Raw genomic sequence first — 23,727 nt, 5'->3', positions numbered from 1 at the left:
TCTTTTCTCCTTGGTCATTGTGACCTTTCTAGTAAAAAGAAAGTGTGAGAGAAGGAAAACAGCCCATTATCTAAGAATGGTATTTCTGACACAGAGGAAGAAAGCAGGCTAGGGAAGGAAAACTGTGCTAGAGCAATGTTGTTCTGTAACTTAAGGGAGTGTGTTCTGTTTCTCTTTATATGTTCTGATGCCAGCCTGTTGCAGATGCCTGATGGTTTCTTGTGAATGAAGACTGATGGTGGAAAATATTCTCAAGAAAGGTTAAGAAAGATGCAACCTTCAGCTCATTTTTTGAAGATAAAATGCATCTGTGCAGCCTGCCTGCTCCTAGTTCCGGATTTCTGTAGTGATCACAGTGGTGTGATGGACTGGTTGAGCTAAAAGCAGTGCAAAGGGAAAGTCCTACTTGGAGATGAATAGTTCTTGGAGAATGGGGTGAGAGAGCCCAGAGCAGGACATGTGCAGCATCGTTACGATATTTGCAGATAAGAGTGCCTCATTTATAAAATTATACTGAAAATAAGGGCTCTCTGGAAATTGGAGGTGAAAAGTTTTTTAAAAGTCTGTTGGATTATGGAGATTGCAATAGAAACAGTGTTGTGAACACTGAATTGAGAATCCTATTTTAATTATTTCCTGCTAATTGGTACCACTGAGATTTAATTTGCAGAAAAACTGCTGCTGCTCATGTTCCACATCCAGAGTTCTGAATATCTTCATTGTAGAAAGTCTGTTCCATTTGGAATCTTATAGGTCAGTTAATTTCTTATTCTTGAATTTATAATAGTGTTCTTGATTATGAAAGTTGTGTAATTATATATATATGTGAATATAATTGTAATGAAATGATTATAATGCAGTTATAGTATTAGTTATTGTGTGAAGAAGAGGACAGGATATTTCTTTTGTGAGCTGGAACAACCTGTACTTTCAGCCCAAGGGAATAAGAGAACATCTCACTTGTAGAGGATTAGGATGCAGGGACAATCCCTGTAATGCCTATAGAACCATTTTATGTGCTGGAATTTGGTTGCGTGTGGTTTACCTTAGGGAAAGTCCTGTGAATTGTGCTGTGTGCATTGCAGTGCTGCTTTCATATTGAAGGATGTGAGACTTCCTGCTAGTTCAGTCTGCCCATTACTTTGACAGAGAGGAAGTTTAATGGAATTCAGATGAACAGAAGCAAAACAGGGAGCCTCAACTTCAGCAATAAGCTCTAAGGGCTACACTGGTGCTAGAGCCAAGTAATGCTATAATTATCATTCAGGGACTGAGGTAGCCTATGTTCTGTAATAGCTTTTAAATAATTATGTAAGGTGATAGTGATAATGTGTATTTCAGAAGTCTTCAGTGCCCTTTTTATCAATTCCCACCAAATCTATGGGCATATCAATTCTATAGGTGTATAGTGGAGTCACGTTGTGTAAATTATGAATGCAAGTATTGATTGAAGAAGTCCTTGAGTGTTTTCCTTTTCTGTTGGGAAGTACTTGGAAAACTGACTTCCTGCATTTATCTTTGATACGTGCCGCTTAGCATTAGATGGAGGTTCCTTGCTTCCAAAAATAGCTGCTCTTACATATCACATATGTAGATTCTCCTCTCTGCTTAAGAATCTGCTCTGAGCTGTAACAGGAAATATCCTTAAAGTGGGACTGAGATTCTTACATTTGTGATTCTGTGACTAGGATAAGATCGTCTGACTAAAACAGAGCACCACTCTTTTTTACTTCCTTCAGGTAAGCTTCCAGAGAGGACTGGCAAAAACTATACCGTGATTCTCGGTCCTGCTGCAAGGCTATTTTTGGTTTCCTCCAATGGCTGTTCCTTGTAAAGTGCAGGGAGCCGGCCTCATGATTGGCAACAGCATAGTGGGTTGCTCTCTGCTGCACACACTCAGCTGGTGCAGTTACTGCTTGGGGTGCTCTGTCTGTGGGGGATCCCTCGTTGTCAGGAAGTATTCCAGCTTAGCTACTGATGATGGTTAATAGTGATATATTTATATCTAAGTTGTGGGAATCTGGTTTCAGTGAAACAGGTCTTCAGAATATCCGCTAAGAGGAAGTTCTCTTTAGACTCCTAATGGAAGTAGGAGTGTGCATTGGAATCTGGATGGAGGGAAGTAGATCCCTTGCAGTTCCATCTCAGAAGGTGAGATTGTGATGCTTTTTTTCTTTCCTGTTTCTCTTACCCTTTGTTGTAGGCCATGCTGACTAGTCAGAAATGGTACTCTTAGTATGTCAATCAATTATATTGCTTGTGTTTTATTTTCATCCTATTCACAACAAAATATTTAGAGCTGCTAGTTTCTATCCCTGAAGCATGGTTAGCTATTTCCAAGTCAGAACTCCAGCAGTGGAGTTTTTTCCACAGCAATTCTCAACTATCATTTTCTAATATAACAACAAAATAGCTTTTATTGTTTATTTTCTAGTTCTCATACAGATAAAATTAGCATTCATGTCAATATCAGTATCTGAAGGTGAAAACAGAGGAAGGTATGTAGGGCCAGACAGTTCAAGGTGCCAAAAACGTTGGATTCTTTTTTTTTATGTCCTAAGAATGCAGCTTCTTACTCTCTCCTCTGTTAATGTCAAAGGAATGTAATATATGCTCATGGTATTTGCAGGCTTTGTGAGCTGTCTGAAAATAATTCAATTCAGAGATGCTAATACTTAAAATAATGACATAAAATATTTAACATGCAAGTCCCAGAATGTTGGGTGTAAAACAGAGGTGCTGTCTGCATCATACAAGATGAAAACAATTATTTTTCCTAGAGAAAAATTATTGTTATTCCAAAGCAGGACATTCTCTCTCCTCTAATTGCAATTTGACATTAGTTTATATTAGATTGCATTTGTCTTTACAATGCTGTGCTTTGAGTTGAATGAATATTGCCGCTCATGCCTTTAGGAGTTTAATTTACTGTATTGATGTGACTAATTTAGATTCCTAGATTGTTTTCAAAGCAGTTGACTGCCGTAATGTGACAGTACATGATACCACAAAAGCAAACACATGATGAGGCATCTTGGTCTGAACTTGATGTTTTGGTGCAGTTATTTATGAGCCAGTCCTGCATGAATTAAAATTGGACTGGAGGATCTTTTTCCAACCTTGGTGATTCTATAAGTAAAGCACTAGTGACTAGCAAGTAATTGAGCAGAAAGATCTTTATTAAGTTGTACTGGAAACTCAGTGAGTTTAGCTTTGAAGACTTAGGGAGCTGCAGGCTTTCAGATGGCATTATTGCTTGAGTTTTGCAGAACTGCTCTGGCAATTTAATCTTGTCAAATAAATGTGCGAAACTTGATTTCTGGTTATCACGATGCATTAGGCTTTATTACATTTCTACAGGATTGTATCCTGTTGTACACTGTTTTACCTCACAGCTATGAAGAACAGCAGTAAAAAAGGCAACCTTCTTTCCACAGCTATATGCCTAGCACTTGGAGTGGAAAAAATAATAGATGCAGCTAAAATGTTGTCTTTGGAATAAAGAAGATTTAGTGTTAGATACAAATATTAAAAAAACTAAACTTCCATGCAGGTCTTCTGTCACTCTGTGAACAATTTAACTTGGAAGGCAGCAATGCGACTTGCTCCCCTTGGTTCAGAAATTCCATGCTGTCCTTTCCTCTGTGGTTTGATGGAATTTTTGGGGAGGACAGAGGTAGTCCTTCCTGCTCTTGAAAGCAATGAATAATATTGCTTTTTATGTACTGGACCCAGAAAGCTACCAATTTAGAGTCTTTGCTCATTTGCAGGCACTTGTCTGTCTTTTCAGGGTCTTAAATGTTAATGAAACAGTGAATTTTCAAAAATAGGATTACTCAGCAAGGTCACACAAGAAATGTACTTCAGAGGTAAGATCTGAATCTCGTTCTTTCAAATCCCAGTGTAGCATTGCCAAAGCCATTAACTTCTTGTATCTGTTACTGATACAGAAAAACTTACTGCCCTAAAGAATTTACAAATGTAGCCTCTTTCTCTTTTCTTGTGGGAAAACCCTGTATCTGTGTAGAAACATGTTCCTAAGTCCTCATCCAGAGGCTGAAATAGCTGCAATGTCATCACTCAATTCAGATTGCTTCAACTTTATAATGGAAAATGGATGAATTTAACCTTTCAGCAAAATCACTCTGTGAGTTAATGATGACTTATTCTACCAAAAAAAAAAGAGTCATTCTTAAGTATTATTACTCTTTCCTGTGCTACTTACTGATTGATTTTCATTTTTTTTAAGTACTATTACTCAAGTGCTTTAAAGTGAAAAGAAACTTAATTATGTCTTATGAAGTTTATACTATACATTTTTAATAGTGTGGCACTCCTTCCAAGCTGGTGGAAATGGATCATAGCTTTGGTTTCCGTGGCTGTAATGTCCAGTGTAGTTTTGGAGAGGAGGGGAAGCTCCCAAGAGTTACAGAGAAAATCACTGCGGTGTTACTGCCTACTGGTGCTTTATTTGTAGGAATATGTGAAGTGTACAGTGAAACTGCCTTTGAAAAGAGTGGAGGGTGCTAAATTACACACCTAGGTTTTAAGCAATTATCGAAATGTGTTTCCTATCATTAGTAAATTAGAATGTGACTGAGACACTGAAAACTTGAAGAGATGCTTTGCCACTTGATCAGATTGATGTGCGTGTAATGTAATGTTCATATATAATATGTTGCTTTTTTTTTTTATTTCTGTTTTAAAACTCAGCATTGAACAAAACCAATTTAACTACAGTGTGACCTGACCTCGGGCATGCAGCTCTGCTCACTCACGCTTTGGAGCACTTTATTTTTAATCTCCCATTTTAAGGGGAGAAAAAAAAAATCTTTAAAAATTCCTAAGTAGCAAAGGATTATTTAATCAAGAGATTACCAAGTTTTCTGCAAGTGCAAGATACACAGCTTTCTAAGTCATTCGGTCATTGTGTGTGGTGTTAAATGATTACCTAAAGAACAAACATTTCACGTTGAGTTACTTCACCTACCTAGCTGCCAAGTTTCAGTCACATGCTTGATAGAGGCTTACTTGGCATTGAAAGGAGTTAATACAGGATCCAAAAAAGTTTATGGAATTTCTTTCAATCTCTAACCCTGCCCAGCACTCCCCATTCTCCCCAGGCCCTGGCAGCAAGGTGAGAGCTTGCTCATTGCCTCATCCTCTCTTCTCAGCCTCGCTTCTGCCTGCATGTCCTCTGGGCAGAGGAGAGGCATCAACTGACTAAGTGGGGCCTGCAGGGGGACCGAGTGGGGATGTGCTCTATCCGGTGGCTGGACACAGCACAGGGCTGTGCAGATCTGAGTGCTGGGTGCAAAAGGCTGGCCTTCTGTGAGCGCTGGCTGGTCCTTGTATTATGAAGGTGAGAAACTTTTCCCTGCTCACTGATGTAAATACTGTAGATCCCTTGGCTTTAGTCTTATTCCAGGGCACGTTTATCTGATAGTCAGGCACACCAGCTCTATTGCAGAGGCCCTGGCGATTAAGCAGCTGCTGTTGTACTCCTGGAGGCATTATCAGCATCCGCTTGGTGCTGACGCCAGTGGAGCACTTGTGTGGATTCAGCATAGTGGAGCTACAGGACAAGAACCAGACATGCAACCATGACTTGCTACTCAAGTGGTGCCAGAGGAATGCAGCTGATAGCCCACTATATATGGTGGTATGCTGAGGGCTGTTGGGTTTTGCTGCGGCCTTGCTCTTGGAACTGGAGTTAAGGAGCCCGGTTTCATCTCCTTTGCCAATTTTTTTGACTGTTATATTTACCTGTTGATTTTCAGGATTAGTGTGAAAGGTGGTGGTTGCTTCATTCCTCCAGTTACTTTGATGAATAATAGCACTCTTCATGTGTTTAAGGAAGAAGTTTTAATCTTTCCCAGGGGGACAATGTGGTTTCATGCAGAGTCTAATTCAGAGCTGATTTTTAAGATGTATGTTGTCCCCAAATGACATTGCTGCCGACAGTGCGTATCGATGTTTGTTGCTATAAATGAAACTTCCTTAGTACTCCAGCAGTGGGTTTTTTTCCATACAAAACCAACAAAGTAGTTTTAAAAATGTTTGCTAGCTAAAGCTGCGTTTGAGTCTGAAGTAGTAAAAATGTTTCTTTATACATTCCTTGCACTGTTCTTCTTAGCCAATAGCTCTTTGTATTGGCATCACCTTTGTTTTCTGCAAACTCTTTCTGAGTTGGATGTTGGGTACCATTATTGTGTCTACTTTGGGGCATTAAGAACATTTAAATATTTCTTCCATCACTGCATTGTTTTTGGTTCCATTGTCTTCTTTCTATTTTATTTTAATGTCTCGTTCTCAAATTTTCATCTTCTGATAGTGCAATGCGAGTGTTGAAATGAAATACTGTGCGTGATTATAAGTGAGCTTTGGTAAATTTAATTTGTTTTGTTTTCGTAGCGTATTGAATGTCTAGCTAAACTCAGCACCAATACACTATGCAAGTAATAGAAATTGTTATTAATTGTTAGAGGTTCTATTTTGACTGGATGTGCTTTGATTACCTTGCACTGGGTTTGGGGGCTAAGAAGGAAATATTGGATGATGAAAAATAATTCATTCTCTCTCTTTGGATTTATTCTATTGATTTGCATTTAATAAAGACAATCTGGGCATTACACACAGCAAAACAGTTAATTTTCAGAACAATTTCCTTGGGTTTCTGCACTGAATAAAGTAATGAGTGTTAAAAATTCGCAGAGTTCAGAACTGTTTAATATGCTGTTATGACTCCTATTGGTTTGATTGCATAAAACTTGTCTAGCACTACTGCATATGTCCTATCATTTTAAGCATTGTACAGAGAATGCTTTAAATGAATTCTGTGGCAGTATTTCTGTGGTTGCTTGGAAATGTCTCAGGAGTTTCTATTCTTACCTGACTGGGAGCCCCCGAGCACTTCGGCATCTCTGAAAAAGGAAGAATTTGCTCTACGTTATTTCTTTGATTTGCTTTTATGGGAGACCTCAGCAACTGATACATCTATAAATCCTTTTATATGCTGAAGAGTTTTTTGTTGAATTAAGAATGCATTTCTGGATAATTTTATAAACTGTTTAATCTAAAAAGAGAATGTTCCATATTTACAGCTCTAATTCCCAAAATATTAATCTGGGATTAGATTTAGGCTATGAATCATAATGCGTATCTTGCTACATTGAGGGGACGTGTTTCCACCATAAGGTTACCCAAACATTTGGATAAATGACAGTTTAGTAATGTTCTATCAGCTTTATAGCTGTGGCCTCAGAATCATGCTCTGTGAGGTCTGAAAGACCGTTAATACATAGGACCTTGTAATACTGTATTAGTTGTCTGCAGTTTCTTTTTCTTCTTGTAAAGTGACATTGGTCTTTGTCAGTGCAAATAATCCCTCTGGGTAATGTCTGAAGTTGTGTTGAAGGGCACTGGCAGCTATAATGGTTTCTTCTTTTCTGGCTGTGGGATTCCCCTCTCCATTTGTGGTGCAGAGAGCGGCTCAGCTGAGGGGCCTTTTGCTCACTTGGGTTGTGGAGCATTAATTCAGCTCTGAGATGGTATGGGATTGTGTATAACGTGCAGTAGGGACCAGTCAACTCATGCTCATGTAATGGCTTTCCTATGTCAAGGCATTTCAGTGCTGGGCCTCTTTGAAAAGGAAAATAACCAGTGTCTGTGTAACTCAAAGCTGTGAAGTGCTTGTCTGATAGAGTTTGTTAATTTGTACTTCTTTCTGGAGGCAAGCAGTTCTGGTATTACTAGCCTTCTTTCAAACAAAGCTTAATGTTTTGTGCCCTTCAGCAGTATTGTAGTTGCTTCTATACTCAAAATTTGATAGGGAAAAATACTTTCTCTTACAAATGCATTTATTTTTGAGGGAGACGCATTATATTTTATTCAGCGATGAGCTGCACAAGAGTGGGGAAGAAGGAACTCCCTTTAAACAATAGAGTTCTACAAACCAAAGGGAATAACTTCATTGTTGACTATTTTATTTTATTTTATCTTTTTTTAGTTTGTGACTTAATATGGATAGCTTGAGTTTGAAGTGTTTCAGAATTAACCACAAGATTTCCTGAAACACCTTGGTACCAATGAAGGCCCTCTTAGGAGTGTATGTGTCGGTGAACACGAACAGCCAACCCACAGGAGTAGGTGTGTGCTGTGGGAATTGTGGTTTCTTCCCGATAAACTGTCCTGTAGGGGAATGGAATGCTAGTATCTTTGTTTATTCTTCAGCCTGATGTCTGAAGGAGATGGAGTTGGTAGGGTTGCACTTAGTGCCTCAAGAAGGTGAGATGGAGATGAAGGGTAGTGGTGAGACAGAGCCATGAGCATTATGAAACTTTACTGAAGGAAATGTTTGGGTTGAGACATAGGCAAGGTAGGAAGCACACAGCCACAGGAACCCAGGCTGCATAAATTCTCTTCTTTCCTGGAATTTTTAGTAGAAGAATGTAAATGCACTCCGTGTCAGCTGTGAGGGCAGACCAGCTTGCTCAGATCTTCCTACCTTCTGGTATTGTAAACTTCCAAGGACAGAGACTGCACAGCCCCTCTGGGTAGCCTGTGAGTGCTCTACTGCATTCACCTCTTTGCATCCTCAAGGTGGAAAAGTTTGTCCTACACACTGATGTCTTTTGGAGGGGTCCAAAATTGAATGCAGTATCCAAGGCTGCATCTTTGACATTGTATTCTTTTAACCTGCTCTGGACGCTGGTGATTGCATAAGAAAACAGAATTTGAGTCAAATTGCATTCCTGTGGTGCGTGTTGTGGATAAAGCATTTCCATGCTGTGGAAAGAAGAACGTGAGTGTGTTTCTGCATTCTGTCTGAGGTTACCCACAGCAGCCCTGCAAGGCCTGTCAGTCTGCAGTATTGTCCACTGACGATCACTTCATCACATTAAAGTATTAAAATTAATAAATAATAGATCAGAAGTGGATGTGTCTTAAAGAGCTGAAATCTGTGTTCCGCATTGTAAAGCCAGCCAGGAGAAAACTGGTTTGGAAGTGATGCAATTTACATGGCAGTGAAATGAAGCTTTTGAAAGCTTTTATTCTGTTTTTGTAGCTGCCGTATTAAATTGTTTCGGCTTTCTAAATTGTATAGCTTGGTGCTTGGATGAAAGCTGAATGCTGAAAAACTTGTATTTGCTTTCATGTTTAGAACAACGTAGATAATCGTGTCTATTACTGGGTAAGCCTTTGCATCAAAGGGGAATGTATACAAGTAGGACTGATGAGAGTGTTCAGCCTCATGTGGTTGATTTACCCGGTGTGCATACAAACGTGCCTTTTTATTTTAATCAGCTTTGTTATGGCTTAAAGGTTGAGATATGTGACATATTTGTGTAAAGCTTCCCCTAAATGCTTCTTCCAAAATAGTTTGCTTATCTGGCAGAGCTGGTTGGGCTGCTCCCTCACTAAACTCTGAATTGCAGTTCACTTTGGAATTTAATGCTGAGCTGCTTTTACTTAGAGTATTTAATCCTAATACTTAGGAATATCACCACTTTCTCTTCTCTAAGGTCAAGACTTTAACTTGCTGTGAGATCCAGAAGAAACAGTGACAGTGTTGCTCTCCATGTGCTTCTCTTGTGGTAGGATTGGTTTACAGTGATGTTTTGTGTCACTGTTCTGCAGCTCAGCTACAGTTACACAGTTGACTGTATCGTTTTCTCTTGTGTGAAAGGCCACATGGAGAACACTGCTACTCCTATAGTGTAGAATTTAATGATGATAAAATAAGGGGCTGCTTACCTGTCGCGTGGGTGACCTCAGTGCCAAAAAAAAAAACACCGCCCACAAAAAAAAAACAAACAAATCCACACTTCCCAAAGATCTTTAATTAAAAAAATCCTTGTCTTCCAAGTGTGCCTCCATCTTTAGAGTTTCCAAATCGAATTGGCCTGTTGGGACCATTTTGTAAGAAGAGGGATGAAAATAAATGCCAGAGGAACCAGTTATCAACACCTTTGTAGAAACAGCTGTGCCAGCATTGGAGTTGATGACTGAGAAGAGGGGGAAAGAGAGATCCATCCATCTCGTAGGTACACATGTATATGTGTTGGTATATGTGTAGGCATACAAATATAGGTATGCATGTATCACCAATACATGCATTTATCTGTTGGACCTACTCCTGTTTCCATTTCAAACTCAAACTTTGGCGTGGATGTTCACATGATATCTGTGAGAAATGTGCAATCAATTCAGTTTGCCATTCATGTTGTCATACTGCTGGCATTTCATTGTTACTGAAATTCAAGGCTGCTTTTGTTAGGTCACAGGTTTCCAAATGCATTTAGATAGTTTTGAAGGCACTACCTTTTGTTTATGGACTAACCTCAAATACATTATTGGGAAAGAGAGGAGCAGCCATAACTGAGCTCCAAGTCTGAATTAGGATGATATAGTAGAAAAAAAGTGGTCTTTTACCTTTCTGATTTTCTTTTGGTATGATCAGAGAATTTTTTCTTTCCAGCTTCAGTTTTGAAGGCAAATACTAATTTTCCTGTAGGTGCATAATTAAAGAAATAGAATCGCATTTTGCTTTCCAGGAGTTTCTGCTTATCTAAGGGTTTCCTTCTCTTAAAAACTTTTTCATGTTTCTTTCCTTAATTTTAAGTTACTGTAATTTAGAACTTTATTAACCCAATAACCTGTTGGTGTCTTATGATATACATCAAAAGGATTTGTGAATCAGCAGTTGACTTCAGCTGTATTACTTATGGAGCTCTGCAGTGATCCTATGGTGTGATAGTGTATTCATCCTTTTATCTGTTCTTTTAATGATGGAGATATCTGTGATTATTCTTTGGCATTCTCCGTATTAACTTACCATTCAATTATTAGACTGCTTCTTAACGGCCAAATCTTTCCTGCTCCTACTAATATTAAGTAATTATCTCTGGTAGCTCCCTAAGGAAAAAAAAAAATCCAGTTCCAAAGAAACTTGAAGTTCCCTTCTAACCTATTTGTCAGTCAGCTAGATAGAAAAAGGACAACATGTGAGAATGTCTGTCAGTGTACTGTCCATTTATCTGTGTTCTCAAACTTTTCTTGTCTATTATAAAAGAAAAATGGACAGATGTCATGTAATTTGGTATTGTGGAAGTCGTCCCTTCAACTGTCTTCAGAAACATGGGGTTTTGTATTGACTGATTGTAGTCACAGGCACAGCTGCTCAAGATAGTTACAGAATTGTGTTCTGACTAAGCAAATACAAACTCATGATGTTCTAGGGAGGATGAGGCTTGTTTACCCATGATTCTTCTGTAAAAGTTCATAGGTTAAGTTGCTAATTAAGCTATAGGAGAGGGTGACCGCTTAGAGCTTACTAAATTCCATGGAGCAAGGATTTTACTGCTACTCTGGAGAGGCACTTTATTTTAAACTACTGTCCAATCCTGAAAAGATGTTTGTCATGTGTCTAGTTTGTAGTTGGTGCTATTGCTGGTGTACTGAAATCAGTTGATACTGATCCAGATTCTTCCAAATTGTTTGCATTACACTGTGTTTCTTCTTAAAAGGAGGACTTCATGGCACTGGTTTTCTTGGTCTGTCTTGGAAATAATTTGCAACCAATTCACGACACTAATATAAAGAAAAAAAAACAAACAAAGGGCAGTGCTGAAAGTATTTTGAAGCTATTTGTGTATTTTAAACTGTGTTATGCAATGAAGCAAACCATGTGGGGCTGTTGGCCAGGTTAGGTATAAGCACTTTTCCTATTTGGAAAACTTGCTGCTGACCAACGTTTCTTCCCTGCACGAGTTCTGCTGTCAGCTGCCCCAAGCAGTGTCTCCCATAGAAGCAGGATGCTCAGCCATAGCCATTGTGGCCGTATGGGGCATTCATGATAAAAACTGCTCGTGTTTGTCTGATCTTGCAGGGAAGCATAAAGTGTTCAGCCAGCAGGGAAAATTATGCATTATAGGAAAGGCCTGTAATAATTCATAGGTTAGTCCATCCAATGACAACAGGAATTATTCTTGCCATCTACAAATTTGTTGTTAATGTGTTGTAGACTTGATCAATAATTGATTCACACATTTCAAGATTCAGCTGTCTGGGCATTTAAATTAATTTAGAAGCAATATATAAATTTATGTGACTTTGTATGTAAGGTCATCAACATCAGTCATGGCCAGAAACTTATTAAAATTTGGCTTTGACTCAAATGCAGAATGAACTGAGGAAGGAAATAGGTGAAGTAGTGTTGATTGAGTTCCTCAAAAGGATCCACGTGGTTATAGGAGTCTGTCTTTGCAAATTATAGGGCTGGAGAGCTGAATTGCAGCTGTTTGTATTTTTTTCTTGTTTTCTGTATTTAAATTGGTTAAATTTCATGATCTGAGTTATGTTACTGCAAGCAAATGGTAGGCATTGTTAAATTTGCTGACTTGCTTAATCAGTAATGCTTGAGAAATCCTGTAGGCTCTACTGTGATAGCAAGCAGCAAGGTGTCAGCAAGGATCAGTGCCTGTGCACTGCTCTCCCACTCACCCAGGTGCTGAGCTGGGCAGGAGGTGAGCTGTGAAGGATGTGAAGTTATGGTTCCTCTTCAAGCTTTCGTAGGTGGCTTTCATAGGTGACTGGAGTTTGCCAGGGGAGTTAGCACAGTGCTGTGCTAGTACAGGTCGCATGGCAGTGAGGGATCCCATGGTGAGGCATTGTAAGCTTTCCCAACTTTTCCCAGATGTGTCAAGGCTCCCTCTAGCGAAAAAGGGACGGAAGAGGCGTGAAGAGTGGTGACAGCATATCTCATGTCTCTTCATTAAGACTCACTTGTTGTGCCTTTTATACATGGTGGATTTCTGGACCTATTCCACAGTTGCTTTTTGGAAGAAATACGGGTGATGAACTACCAAGAGTCCTGTTCAGCTTGTGTGTATGAAGAACAGTGGTGCCAGGGCTTGGGAAGGAGAAATAATTGTCACTGTAACGAGTTTCCTAGGTCACCGTCACCAGAGATGTCATTACTTTTGAGTAAGCAGAGAAATAGCTGCTAAGTCAGTGTTTGAAAAGCATGAAAAGACTAATGTGATCTAAATCCAAAAATCTAATACCTGATCATGATTTCTTCATTTAATTATATTAAAAACAAGGCACTTATGACGTGTTTGGACTACATCTATTTAAATACTGCTGAAAGGTACAAATGCATTATAACATCTGAGTGCTATCTGGGGATCAGGATGGGGTGAGCAGCAGAGACTGATGGAATGGTGTAAATCAGGTGGGAAGGAATCCTTGGATCCCCCTGGATCCAGCCCCTCCTGTTCAGCGTAAGCCCAGCTTCAAAGCTGGAACCAATTTAGGAGGAGATTGCTCAGGGCCTTATCTAGCCACTCTCTGAATATTTCCAAGGATGGAGATTCCATAGCCTTGCTAGGCAACCTCTTCCAAGTGTCTGTCTGCCCTCACTGTGGGTAGATATCTCCCTGCTCCCCAATTCCTTGTTATAAGGCATTAGTTATCTATAGTATAGATTGTTCTGAACGGTATTGCTTATTTTTAATGATTCCTATGAGGCAAAACATTTGAACTCTCACTTTTCAAATTAACATAAACCACAGTGTTGTGCAGAGCTGCTGCCTCTCTCTTCCCAGCAAGTCCAAAGATTGCAGAAAGTTTTTGTGTGTGTGACCTCATCTGTGAAATTCCTATCTCTGCATTACGTGGTAACGTGGCTGCGCTTCTGTTCCTCGGCTCTTACCATTCAAAGGGAAAACTGTTCAAAAATGGAGAACTTGCTCAGGAATTACAGCAGTTGGAGGTAATTCATCTTCGGAAGGGCTGGTGAATTTCTTTCATGGGAAATAATAAAAGGCTTGTAAAAGTGCAAGTATGGTATGATGGAAAACTTCGTGTCCCAAATAGCCCTTGAGCACTTCTGGAATAGAGTCCTTTCTCTTACTCTTAATTATGGAGTTATTAATGACTAAAAGCCTGCAGATGAAAATTTGTTGACAGTTTGTCAGCCTCTGGAGAATAAAGCTGACAACGTGCTTTCATTTTTACAGCTGACAACGTAATTACGTTCCTGCTGGTAGCTGCTGCTTATGGATTGAAGGTTAAATGGGCTGCTTCGGTCCTGATTGGAAAGGAAATAGCTTCAAACTGGGCTGCGTGATGAAAAGGAATTTGTTTCTGCTATTGTTTGTTTATTCATTTATTTGAAAAAATCTGCAAGTTCCTTCTTCTATCTTTGCATGTATACCCAAAATTAGAATATAAACTTCAAGTGCTGCCTGTTTACACCACAATGCTCCTTGTTCCTTTTAGAAGAAAAAGATGGCTTCTTTGTAGATGTTAATGCTGCAGAGTTACTGTAACCACTTCCTCCACACTCCTGATTTCATGGGAAAGCTGAGGAGTCCGCTCCAAACCTCTGCCACAGGCTCAGTTCATTGCTGGGGCAATGAGCATTGCCCTGCTGCACTGTGTGCTTGGTGGCCTCCTGTTCCTCTCTGTTGTTGATAGCTATAAGGCTGCAGTTTTGTAATAGCTGGGGCTGGGTTAAGTCCTCTCTGTGTAATAAAAGATGTCACTGTTCTCATTTCATCATGGGCAGCATTTATTGTATTGCTCCCGTATTTATGATGCTGTGTAGCAAGGCGTGTTGGAAAGGGAGTGAAAGGTTTACAGTGCGGAAAGCTTCCTCTGCTGTTCATGGTCTAAGTGAACCTCCTGAAAGCAGTATCAGTAAGAACTGAGAGGAGACTCAGGCACTTGGGTTCTTTGATCAAGGCCTGTCCTGAGCTAATTACATCTGAATGTTGTGGATGCATGAGCTGGTTGATTTTTAGGTTTCTGTACGCTGTAGGAAAGCTGTTATCTCTTCAGAGTGCATTTACTCCGAAACCCTAAAATATTTCTTTATTCCTGACTGTTTCTTGAGGAATATCTTGCTATGCTAGACTGCTAGGTCACATCTATAAGACCTGAAGTGGCTCAGCAGTACAGGGTGTAGGGGGGGAACAACCCCACATCTTCTCTAAAACATAGAAATGCAGAAGGTTTTAGTTGTTCTTGTTGCTTTTTAACAGTCTTAGTATTTTATAATTCTGTATTTTTGCTTTCTTGAATAGTTTTAAGCTTCTGTCTTATTTGATGGGAATTCTAGTTTTGGATGTTTGTACCTAAATGTTGTTAACTTCTGGCGTAAAATTTCAGAACCTTAAATAAGTGGTTAAATAACTCGTGGTTATTTAACGTCCCTCTCGTTCCAGGGCTCCCAAACAGTGCATCATCCACAACCATAGTAATTAAGAAATAAGATGTTCCATATTTTATTTCTTTAAGATTTGTCATTTTTATAGACTGCTCCTTTGGACAGAGCTTCAGAATAAGGGGTTTACTATGTATGGAGAACTGTGGAAATGGCCTTATGTCTTCTATACAACTAATTCAAGTAATGTACTGTGAGAGGAGAAAAGATGACTTGTTTATCTTGAAATAAACTTTCACACTGTATTTTTGCATTGTATGAGTATAATTATGCAGATATGTGAATTAATGGACAGAAATATTTCCTAGAGGGTAGCAAAACACATAGATAGGGGATAGGGGAAAGTTGATTTAAAAACAAAACAAAACCCACCATTTTAATGCAACTTGGATGAAATATTAAGTAATGTTCTTTTTTTCTAAGGCACGCAACTGAATGACACTAAGGTTTATATATAATCCTATGCATGGAGATGTAAAGAAAAATCATTGAAGATATATGCCATACCAGGGAGAAAGGAATGCATGTAATAAATGACCTCAACAAAACATCTCTGTGAACTCATAAAATATTACAAATTTTGTGGGACTGTGAACTGTCCAGCAGCACAGTAGTATGTTTTACTTGCCTTCTCTGTGATATTTACAGAAGTACAAATGAATAATTTATGTTTTGTCATTTCTGTGTTGGTGTTTAAAAAATCTGGTTACAATCAGAGGTAAATAATCATAACATCAAGTGCATCTCCACTAGTAGGGTTTGCAACTAGTTTACTTCTAAAACATTAGCCTATTTAATAATTAAGAGGTATAATAAGCCATTGACAATCAACAAGAATGGAGCAAGAAGCTTGGAAATTACCTAAGAGAAATTCTAGAGTAGCAGAAATAAAGCATCAGTATACAGTTCTGCCTTTTTGGGGTATCATAGATATATTTTAAGCAGTTTAGCACTTCAATATTAATTTTTTTCTGTTTTCTTTTTGTTTTCCTTTCAGCCATAATCAGCAGACCACGTCATTTAGACATCCTGTGACAGGACAGGTTTCTCCAGAAAATATTGAATTTATTTTGCAAGAAGAGTAAGTAGCTCTATACCCATGGCAAGAATCCTGAAATACTGACGCATTTACTTACAGTAGTTTAGTAGTTTGACAATTCTTCTGGTACTGTAGCAAAAATTTCATACAGTTGTTTGACGCTTAAAAATTGACTACTTCTTGTGACAGTATGTTTTTGATTGTAGCTCTGTTCCATGTGGGGACTGGAGAGGAAATCTTCACCAGATCTTTATATAAAGAAAAAGGGGGGGGAAAAAGAAAGAGGCATTTTAAATAAGATGCTTATGTAAAGTTGAAGTGTCATTAGGTACCATCTATACATAACAGAAATTTCAAATATCTTCACAGGAAACTGAAAGGCTTGTACTGAAACTGAAATACACAAAAATATTACTGTTTTCTGTTGTAATTTCTCACATCCCTTGTTTTAGTTTTTTTATATTCATTGTGTCTTGGGCTGGTGTTTAGTCAAAAATGGTTGCTCCTGCATTCCTCAGTTTATTCTGGAGACACAGAATCATGTATGTTAGTTCCCAGTGTATTTCCTTCTGGCATCACCCATGTTGCATGCTAGATTGCTCCTGGAATCCCTTCTGTAGCTGAATGACTAGGTATCTTTCCTGTACAAAATCCAGAGCTTCAGTGCTACGTCACTTGTGAATCTAATCCAAAGAACAAGAGGAATAGAGCAACGCCAAGCATCTTTCTCTTTTTCATCCTGGTCTTACAGCACTGCCTCAGCAGCCTCTGGCCCTACATACGTCACAGAGCACAGACATCATGCTGTAAATGGCCTCCTGTGGTGGTTTGTAAGGCTGCCTTTGTGAGATTGCATGCTTTATATTTCCAATTATGTGACACTGTAATTTAATTTACATTTAACTTAAAGCAATATTGCATTAAGAGCACTTAAGTGGTATTGAATCCATTGGCCTAGAGAAGGAAATTGTGAGGCTCCCAGGGGTCTGAAGTTTTTGTGGCAACATCTTTTGTAGTGGGCCTGAGGAGGAAAGAAGAGGTGGAGCACAACAATACAGCTATCTATGCAGACATTCTGGAACAACCCTGGAAAGCACTTCTCAAATGGTTTAATAAGACCTGAACACCAAACAAACCTCCCTTCCAAAGGCCCAAAGCAAAAATCCAAGGGACAGTCCTATCTTAAGGCCCATGCTATGAACCAGCACAAAATGGATGAATGTGTTCTGCTGTGAGGAGGAGAGGTCTGTGAGTAAGTGCACAGAGTTTGGGATAGCTACTGAGAAGGAGATTACCCTGTTTGGTGACATGCACATGGCTTGCTGCTTGGGAAGGGACTGGCTCTTTAACAGGTACACAGAGAAGTTGCTGCAGGTCATTTAGTGAGGAAAACAGGTACCTTGCAATGGAGAAATGCTCAAGGTCAGTATAAACAACACTATACATCTGTGTTCCGACTTCCAGCCATTAACAGACCTTTATTTGATCTGCTTGAACAAGTTTGATCAAACTTAATATGGAGAAAGTTCATATACTTATGAAGGAAAGTATGTCTTTGGACAGAACTCCTTTGGAGTGCCTCCCTGGGTTACTCATGCTTCCCTGGGTTGTTCCTGGTTTTGTAATCATGGTAGCAGAAAAAGTACTAGAAGCAGAATTGAAAGAACAACTGATTGCACGTGGTCTTATTGATCTACAGCTATCAGAAGCATTTTTATAAGAGAAGTGGATGTGTTCATTTGGAGGACAATCAGATAAACGGGCAAAACTTGTCATCGCTTCCTTGCTCTGAGGTGGTGTCAGAAGTAGGAAAAACAATCTCTCAATGCTGCAGAATTAGTAGAGACAAGGGGGTTTTATTTTAAGTGAAGAGGGAATGACTGCAGAGATATGTATATAGAGAGATGTATTTGTAGTGACTTCTCAGAGAACTGTCTTTGTGAGAACAGTTCTCTATGTTTTGTTATTGATCTGAAGTACATAGAGTGTTTTTAAAATTAGATATTTTTAATAAATAAAATTGATTTAAAGATGGCAACCTAAGATCCTCTGGTTTCCTTGATTTTTTTTTTCTTTTCTGCTACTACTTCCAACAATGTGGTTTTTATACCGATGCTGTTCATTGTCATCATACCTGAGTTCCTGTCAGATGACACTGCTGACATATGTAGATGTCTCTTTCCCTTGAGCATCAAGGATTTGTGTGGGATCAGAGTTGTAGATGGCATATTAATTTGGAATCAGCGTGGTAGATCATATGCTGTGATGAAAGGTTTTTAACTAACAAAATGCAATTGGAAAGTTTTTACCTGGATTTCCATGATCTGAGGTAACTCTTTCCATCATGGATCCTTTTGAACAAGAATGCCTTTTTTTCTGTAGCTCAAGAATCCTGTCTGACATAGCAGCATTCTTAAGAGCTTCATATACAGCAGTTTCTTTGTAAGTGCTGTTGTGACATGATTTATTCCTTACAGTTTGATTTTAATTTAAGATTAGGGCTAAAGCCTGGAATAGTCACCAGATATTGACTAGGAGTTAGTGGGAAGACCTTGGCAGAAACTTGTTCAGGTTGCAAGAAAAGTCTTTATTAAGAGGATACCTTTAACATCAGAAAAGTAATTTACAGTAATGTAGAGATGATGGATGTATGCTCAGGCCGTTCCTCATCCAATCAACATACTGGCAAGGGAAGAAGAGTTCTGTAAAATGATGTCATTGAATGATTTCATCCCAGTGTACTTATGACTCAGTTATGAACCAGAAACCTTTGTATCACTTGATCATATGAGAACTGGGTGCTTTCAGCAGAAAGCTGAGGTTGTCCCTCATTAGTGCTTTCTCAAGTAATTTTGCCTTTTAAACAGTATCCCATCATACTTCCTATTAAAGCCAAAATGATTTCTTCAACTCCATTGTAGTTGGAAGACAAAGACAAGGCGTATTGCTCAGAACCTGTAACTTTTTAATTACATGATTTTTTTGATCCTTATGCAATTCTTTCTTTTTGGAGGTTCTCTTAATCAGATTTTTAAAAAATTAATTATTATTAGAAATATTAGCATTTCCTGACCTATTCTTAGCTAAGACAATTACTGAAACCCCACCTTTCATTCTCAAACTACTGAACAGGTTTAAACACATTGTTGAATGTGCATTTCTTTGAAAACCCCATGGTAGAACTGTTTGGGATAGACATGCAATTTTTGAATTGCTTTATTTTTTTCTTTAAATGGTTGTTCTTTACTTTATGGAGAAAGGAAGAAATAGGTACTTCCAGCAGTATATCTAATTGCTTCTGTTGCCAAACACTAGAAGTTGTGTATTAGACATTTTACAGTATTTTTTGTGATAGCATTATGCTTGCGAATGAGAAAGCAGTACTTTAAAGTTAAAAAGGATAAAACTTGAGTATAGAAATGGAGAAAATACATATATTGTCTGAAATTCAATGTCATCTTTTTTTGCCTGTGTATTTTTTGGTGCAGCTGATAAAATCTGTGTATCTCCAGAGAGAAAAGCCATCTTATTTTTGTCTATTACATTTGGTTACTATAGCAGCAAAAGTATCAGGTGAAGAGATGAGAGGAAACCCGAACAGCACCAAAATAAACATCTGACATGTTTATGTGTATAAAAATATGTGGACAGTTAATTTTTTTCTATCTGAATAACAGATTTATTAATGTAAGAGCTGGATTGCCATGATGTTGTTTTGTTCCAACAAAATAAACTTTTTATGTTACTGGTATGGACATGAATCTTTTCAGTTGACTAATCTTTATCATCCTTTAGACAAAAGGAATTTGCTTTCTCTTGAGGACTGCGTTTTTCAATATAAGCTACTGATGTAAAATCCCATTTTGTTCAGTTTTTTAAATAAATCAGATACTGTCAATGTGATTCTTTGAGTTAGCATAATGTGATTTCTCCAGGCATCCTTGCACAGTTTAAGTAGAGTAGGGAGTTCCTTGATAGGAGATATTATATGGTGTTATTTTCATGTGTTTTATTAAGATTTATGAGGAACTGGAGCACTGAATACATACACTGCCATTATGTTTGTGTGTGCACACTTCTGTGGGAGGCAGCAAGAAAGCTGTCCAGGACATAAAGAAAACCAGCACTATGATGGGCATCTGAACTAACAGATATTATCAAACATCTTTGGCAGTAGAGATTCTGAACTAATGCATCTAAATGTACAGGGTTAATGCTTTATTCCCTCATTTTTGAAGGTGAATCTGCAAACACTGTTAGGATGATGTTAACTCTATTAAACACATAGAGATGTTTCAGGTAATTCTATATATTTCTTTGCTGTTTAAAACAGACAGGGAACATGAATTAGCTATTGAGAGACTTGACCTTGAGATTGATTGTGATCTGATTTAAAGCAAATCTGTTATTCTATTTTAATCTTGAAATATGATGTAAAAGTATTTAAAATTCATTTTCAGTACTGTTTTGTGTCTTCTGTTACGTCTCAAGTGCAAAATGTTCGGATCATCAATGTTTGTCACTGAGGACATTGTTTCAGGAGAATGTTATTTTTTCCCGTTTCAGTTGCCTTACTGTCTCTTTTGCTGGCTATTTGTATTCTTCCATGACAACAACCCTTGCATGCTTTTATCTTTTTCTTCTTCATTATTTTTAAAACGTTAATTTTCAAGTTGAAGTTCTTAATTTATCTTGATATTACTAACAAATGAAAGCTTTATTTATTGACAGCGATTGTATTCAGTAGCAAATGCAAGAGAAATCATTAAATGGTAAAATTATCAGTTCCTATAAACAGTGGATTTGTTGTTCTGTATTACATTATGATTTTCTGATAGTTCAGTGATTTTCTGATAGGTCTTGTTACTTGTATGAATCTTAGCTTCCTCTGTAGTTCTTCTTAGCTTCCTCATCACTTTCTGTTGTTGAATTCCTTTGTTTTAGGGGCTGGTCCTATTTAATATCTTAATTGATTATATGGATGAGCGGATTGAGTGCACCCTCAGTAAGACTGCAGATGATACCAAGGGAAGAAGTGTTAATTTGCCTGAGGGTAGGAAGGCCCTACAAGAGGGATCTGGAGAGGCAAGATCAATGGTCTGAAGCCAACTGTACGAGCTTCAAGATCAAATACTGGTTCTTGCACTTTGATCACAACAATCCCATACATCACTACAGACTGGAAAGCTGTGTGCAGGAAAAGGGCCTGGGGTGTTTGTTGATGCTTGGCTGAACACGGGCCAGCAGTGTGGCAGAGAAGACCAATGACATCCTGGCCTGTATCAGAAACAGTGCAATCAGCAGGACTGGGGAGGTGTTTGCACCCCTGTAGTCAGCTCTGGTGAGGCCGTACCTCAAGTTCAGTTTTAGGCCCCTCACTACAAGAAACAGATTGATACTCTGAAGCATGTACAGACAAGGGTAACAAAGCTGGTGAAGGGTCTGGGATTCCAATGAGGGGTGGCTGAGGGAACTAGGATTGTTCAGTCTGGAGAAGAAGAGGATCAAGAGGAGGATTGGGGAGACCTTATAGCTCTCTATGACTACCTGAAAGGAGATTGTGGTAAGGTGGAGGTCAGCCTCTTTTTTCCACATCACAGTGGTGAGATGAGAGATGATTACAGAATCACAGAATGTCAGGGATTGGAAGGGACCTTGAAAGAGGTCATCTAGTCCAATCCCCCTGCCAGAGCAGGAACACCTAGATCAGGTCACACAGGAACATGTCCAGGCAGGTTTTGAATATCTCTGGAGAAGGAGACCTCACAACCTCTCTGGGCAGCCTGTACCAGTGTTCTGTTACCCTCACCGTGAAGTTTTTTTTCCTTATATTTATATGGAATCTCCTATGTTCCAGCTCGCACCCTCAAGTTGCACCAGTGGAGGTGTAGGTCGGGTATTAGGAAAGATTTCTTTTCAGACAGTGTAGTGAGGTGCTGGAACAAGCTGCCCAGGAAGGTGGTGGAGTCACCGTCCCTGGAGATGTTTGAGAAATGTACAGGTGGTACTGAGGAATGTGGTTTATAGTCTTATTTGAAGAGGCAGGGTTGAAGACTGTTACTCTTCATTAGAATTCATCTTACTTTCAAATACTCTCTGGTTATTTGCCTGAAGCAGGGCAATGGAACCTTTTTGATAAGCAAATATTAGGAAATGGCAAGTATTATGCTTTTGCAAGTAAAATGCACTCAATGTAAGCTTGCGTTTTCTGTCTGTTCTGAAACTTTGTAGAGTGAAAAAGAAACTAGTGCAAGTCCAAAAGTAGATAATAAGACTGACTGATAACAGGAATAGTTTGGTCAGGCAGCATTACACATGGGAAGCATCTTAATCTGTTCTTTGCTGAAAGTGGGTATTGCTAAAGCTAATGAATTGCTGAAATAGGGTTGCTGGTCCCTAAAAGGTACAGCAGATTGGCTCAGACTGAGGTCATGAAGTGCTTGTGCACTGAATGCTGGCCCAGGATTTTAGGTACTTGCTGTAGTTCATTCTCCTGTCTTGGTCCTGTATTTACAAAGAGGGAATTTATGCCAGATAAAGCAATGTATGAGGGAAATGGGATTGAAGTTAAGGTAGTACTTCCTTGCAAGCTGAGTTAAACTGTAGACAGAAGTGCAAGAATGTGTGTTTTTTTTTTTTTTTCTGACATCGACTATAAAAGCTTTTGGACAGGTGATTGTGTTATAACTGAGAGTGCAATGGGAGATAAGCAACTTGTTCTTACTTAAGCTTAAGCCCTACGTTGGGCTACCACAGTCACAGGCTTCTGTTCTTATAATTGAGACTACTCAGAATTGCTGTTTTCTGCTGCATTCAGGATGTGATTGAATCAGCAGCAGCTACAGGAATGCTCTTCTTTGTTTGAAAAAAAATATTTAAAACTGTTTCAGTGACTTAGATGGAAAAAGATTTCATAGTTTGTTAATAGGTGTTTTTATTTTATTTTTTTTTTAACAAATGAGTTAATGTTCCTATAATACAATTTGCTAAAGTGTTCTAAATGATTTTTGAAAATACCACATGCTGGCTCAGTTCACACATTAGTGTCAAGCTTGGCTGCTGAGGCTTCTGTTTGTAATCTCCATATGGAATTCCACAAGATTTTGTGCTTGCGTTTGTCCTCATTTCTTCATCTGGGCAACCGTACTGAATTCTTACTGGTTGGACAGGTTCTTACTGTAGGCTTCATCTCCCTATGCTTTAAATGGGTATCTGCGTCTGAGCTAGTTATCCAGATTTCTTGAGTACTTGTATGACTCATAGGTTATTTATTGCTATCAATATGTACCATGAATTCTATCATTTCACATAAAAGTATTTTTATTTTAATAACTCATAACAGTGTAATTTGTTTTCTGAGTTAGAGTGAAAGATCAAACATTAGATTAGCCTCACCTTTAGTTTAAACAACAGACCAGTAATTGCCAAGTGTTTGTGCTGACTCCTACCTCTTCCT

General features: G+C 38.6%; 1 protein-coding gene across 16 annotated transcripts in view; it reads left to right on the top strand.

The window, feature by feature from the left end:
- Window positions 1–23,727, top strand: part of PLEKHA7 (pleckstrin homology domain containing A7) — a 140,592-nt gene that overhangs the window by 60,742 nt on the left and 56,123 nt on the right. For 14 of the 16 annotated variants that reach the window (XM_040701359.2, XM_046942008.1, XM_040701358.2 and 11 more), the window contains one exon: window positions 16,230–16,313. The exons of the other annotated variants lie outside the window; for them this stretch is intronic. In XM_040701359.2, the coding sequence (XP_040557293.1) occupies window positions 16,230–16,313 (84 nt within the window). The remainder of the gene's footprint in view (window positions 1–16,229; window positions 16,314–23,727) is intronic. 16 annotated transcript variants of the gene reach the window in all.

Source organism: Gallus gallus, chromosome 5 (genome assembly GCF_016699485.2).
Source record: "Gallus gallus isolate bGalGal1 chromosome 5, bGalGal1.mat.broiler.GRCg7b, whole genome shotgun sequence".
Taxonomy (NCBI): domain Eukaryota; kingdom Metazoa; phylum Chordata; class Aves; order Galliformes; family Phasianidae; genus Gallus; species Gallus gallus.
Note: the sequence above shows the minus strand (reverse complement) of the source record. Positions and strands in the feature narration are given on the sequence as shown.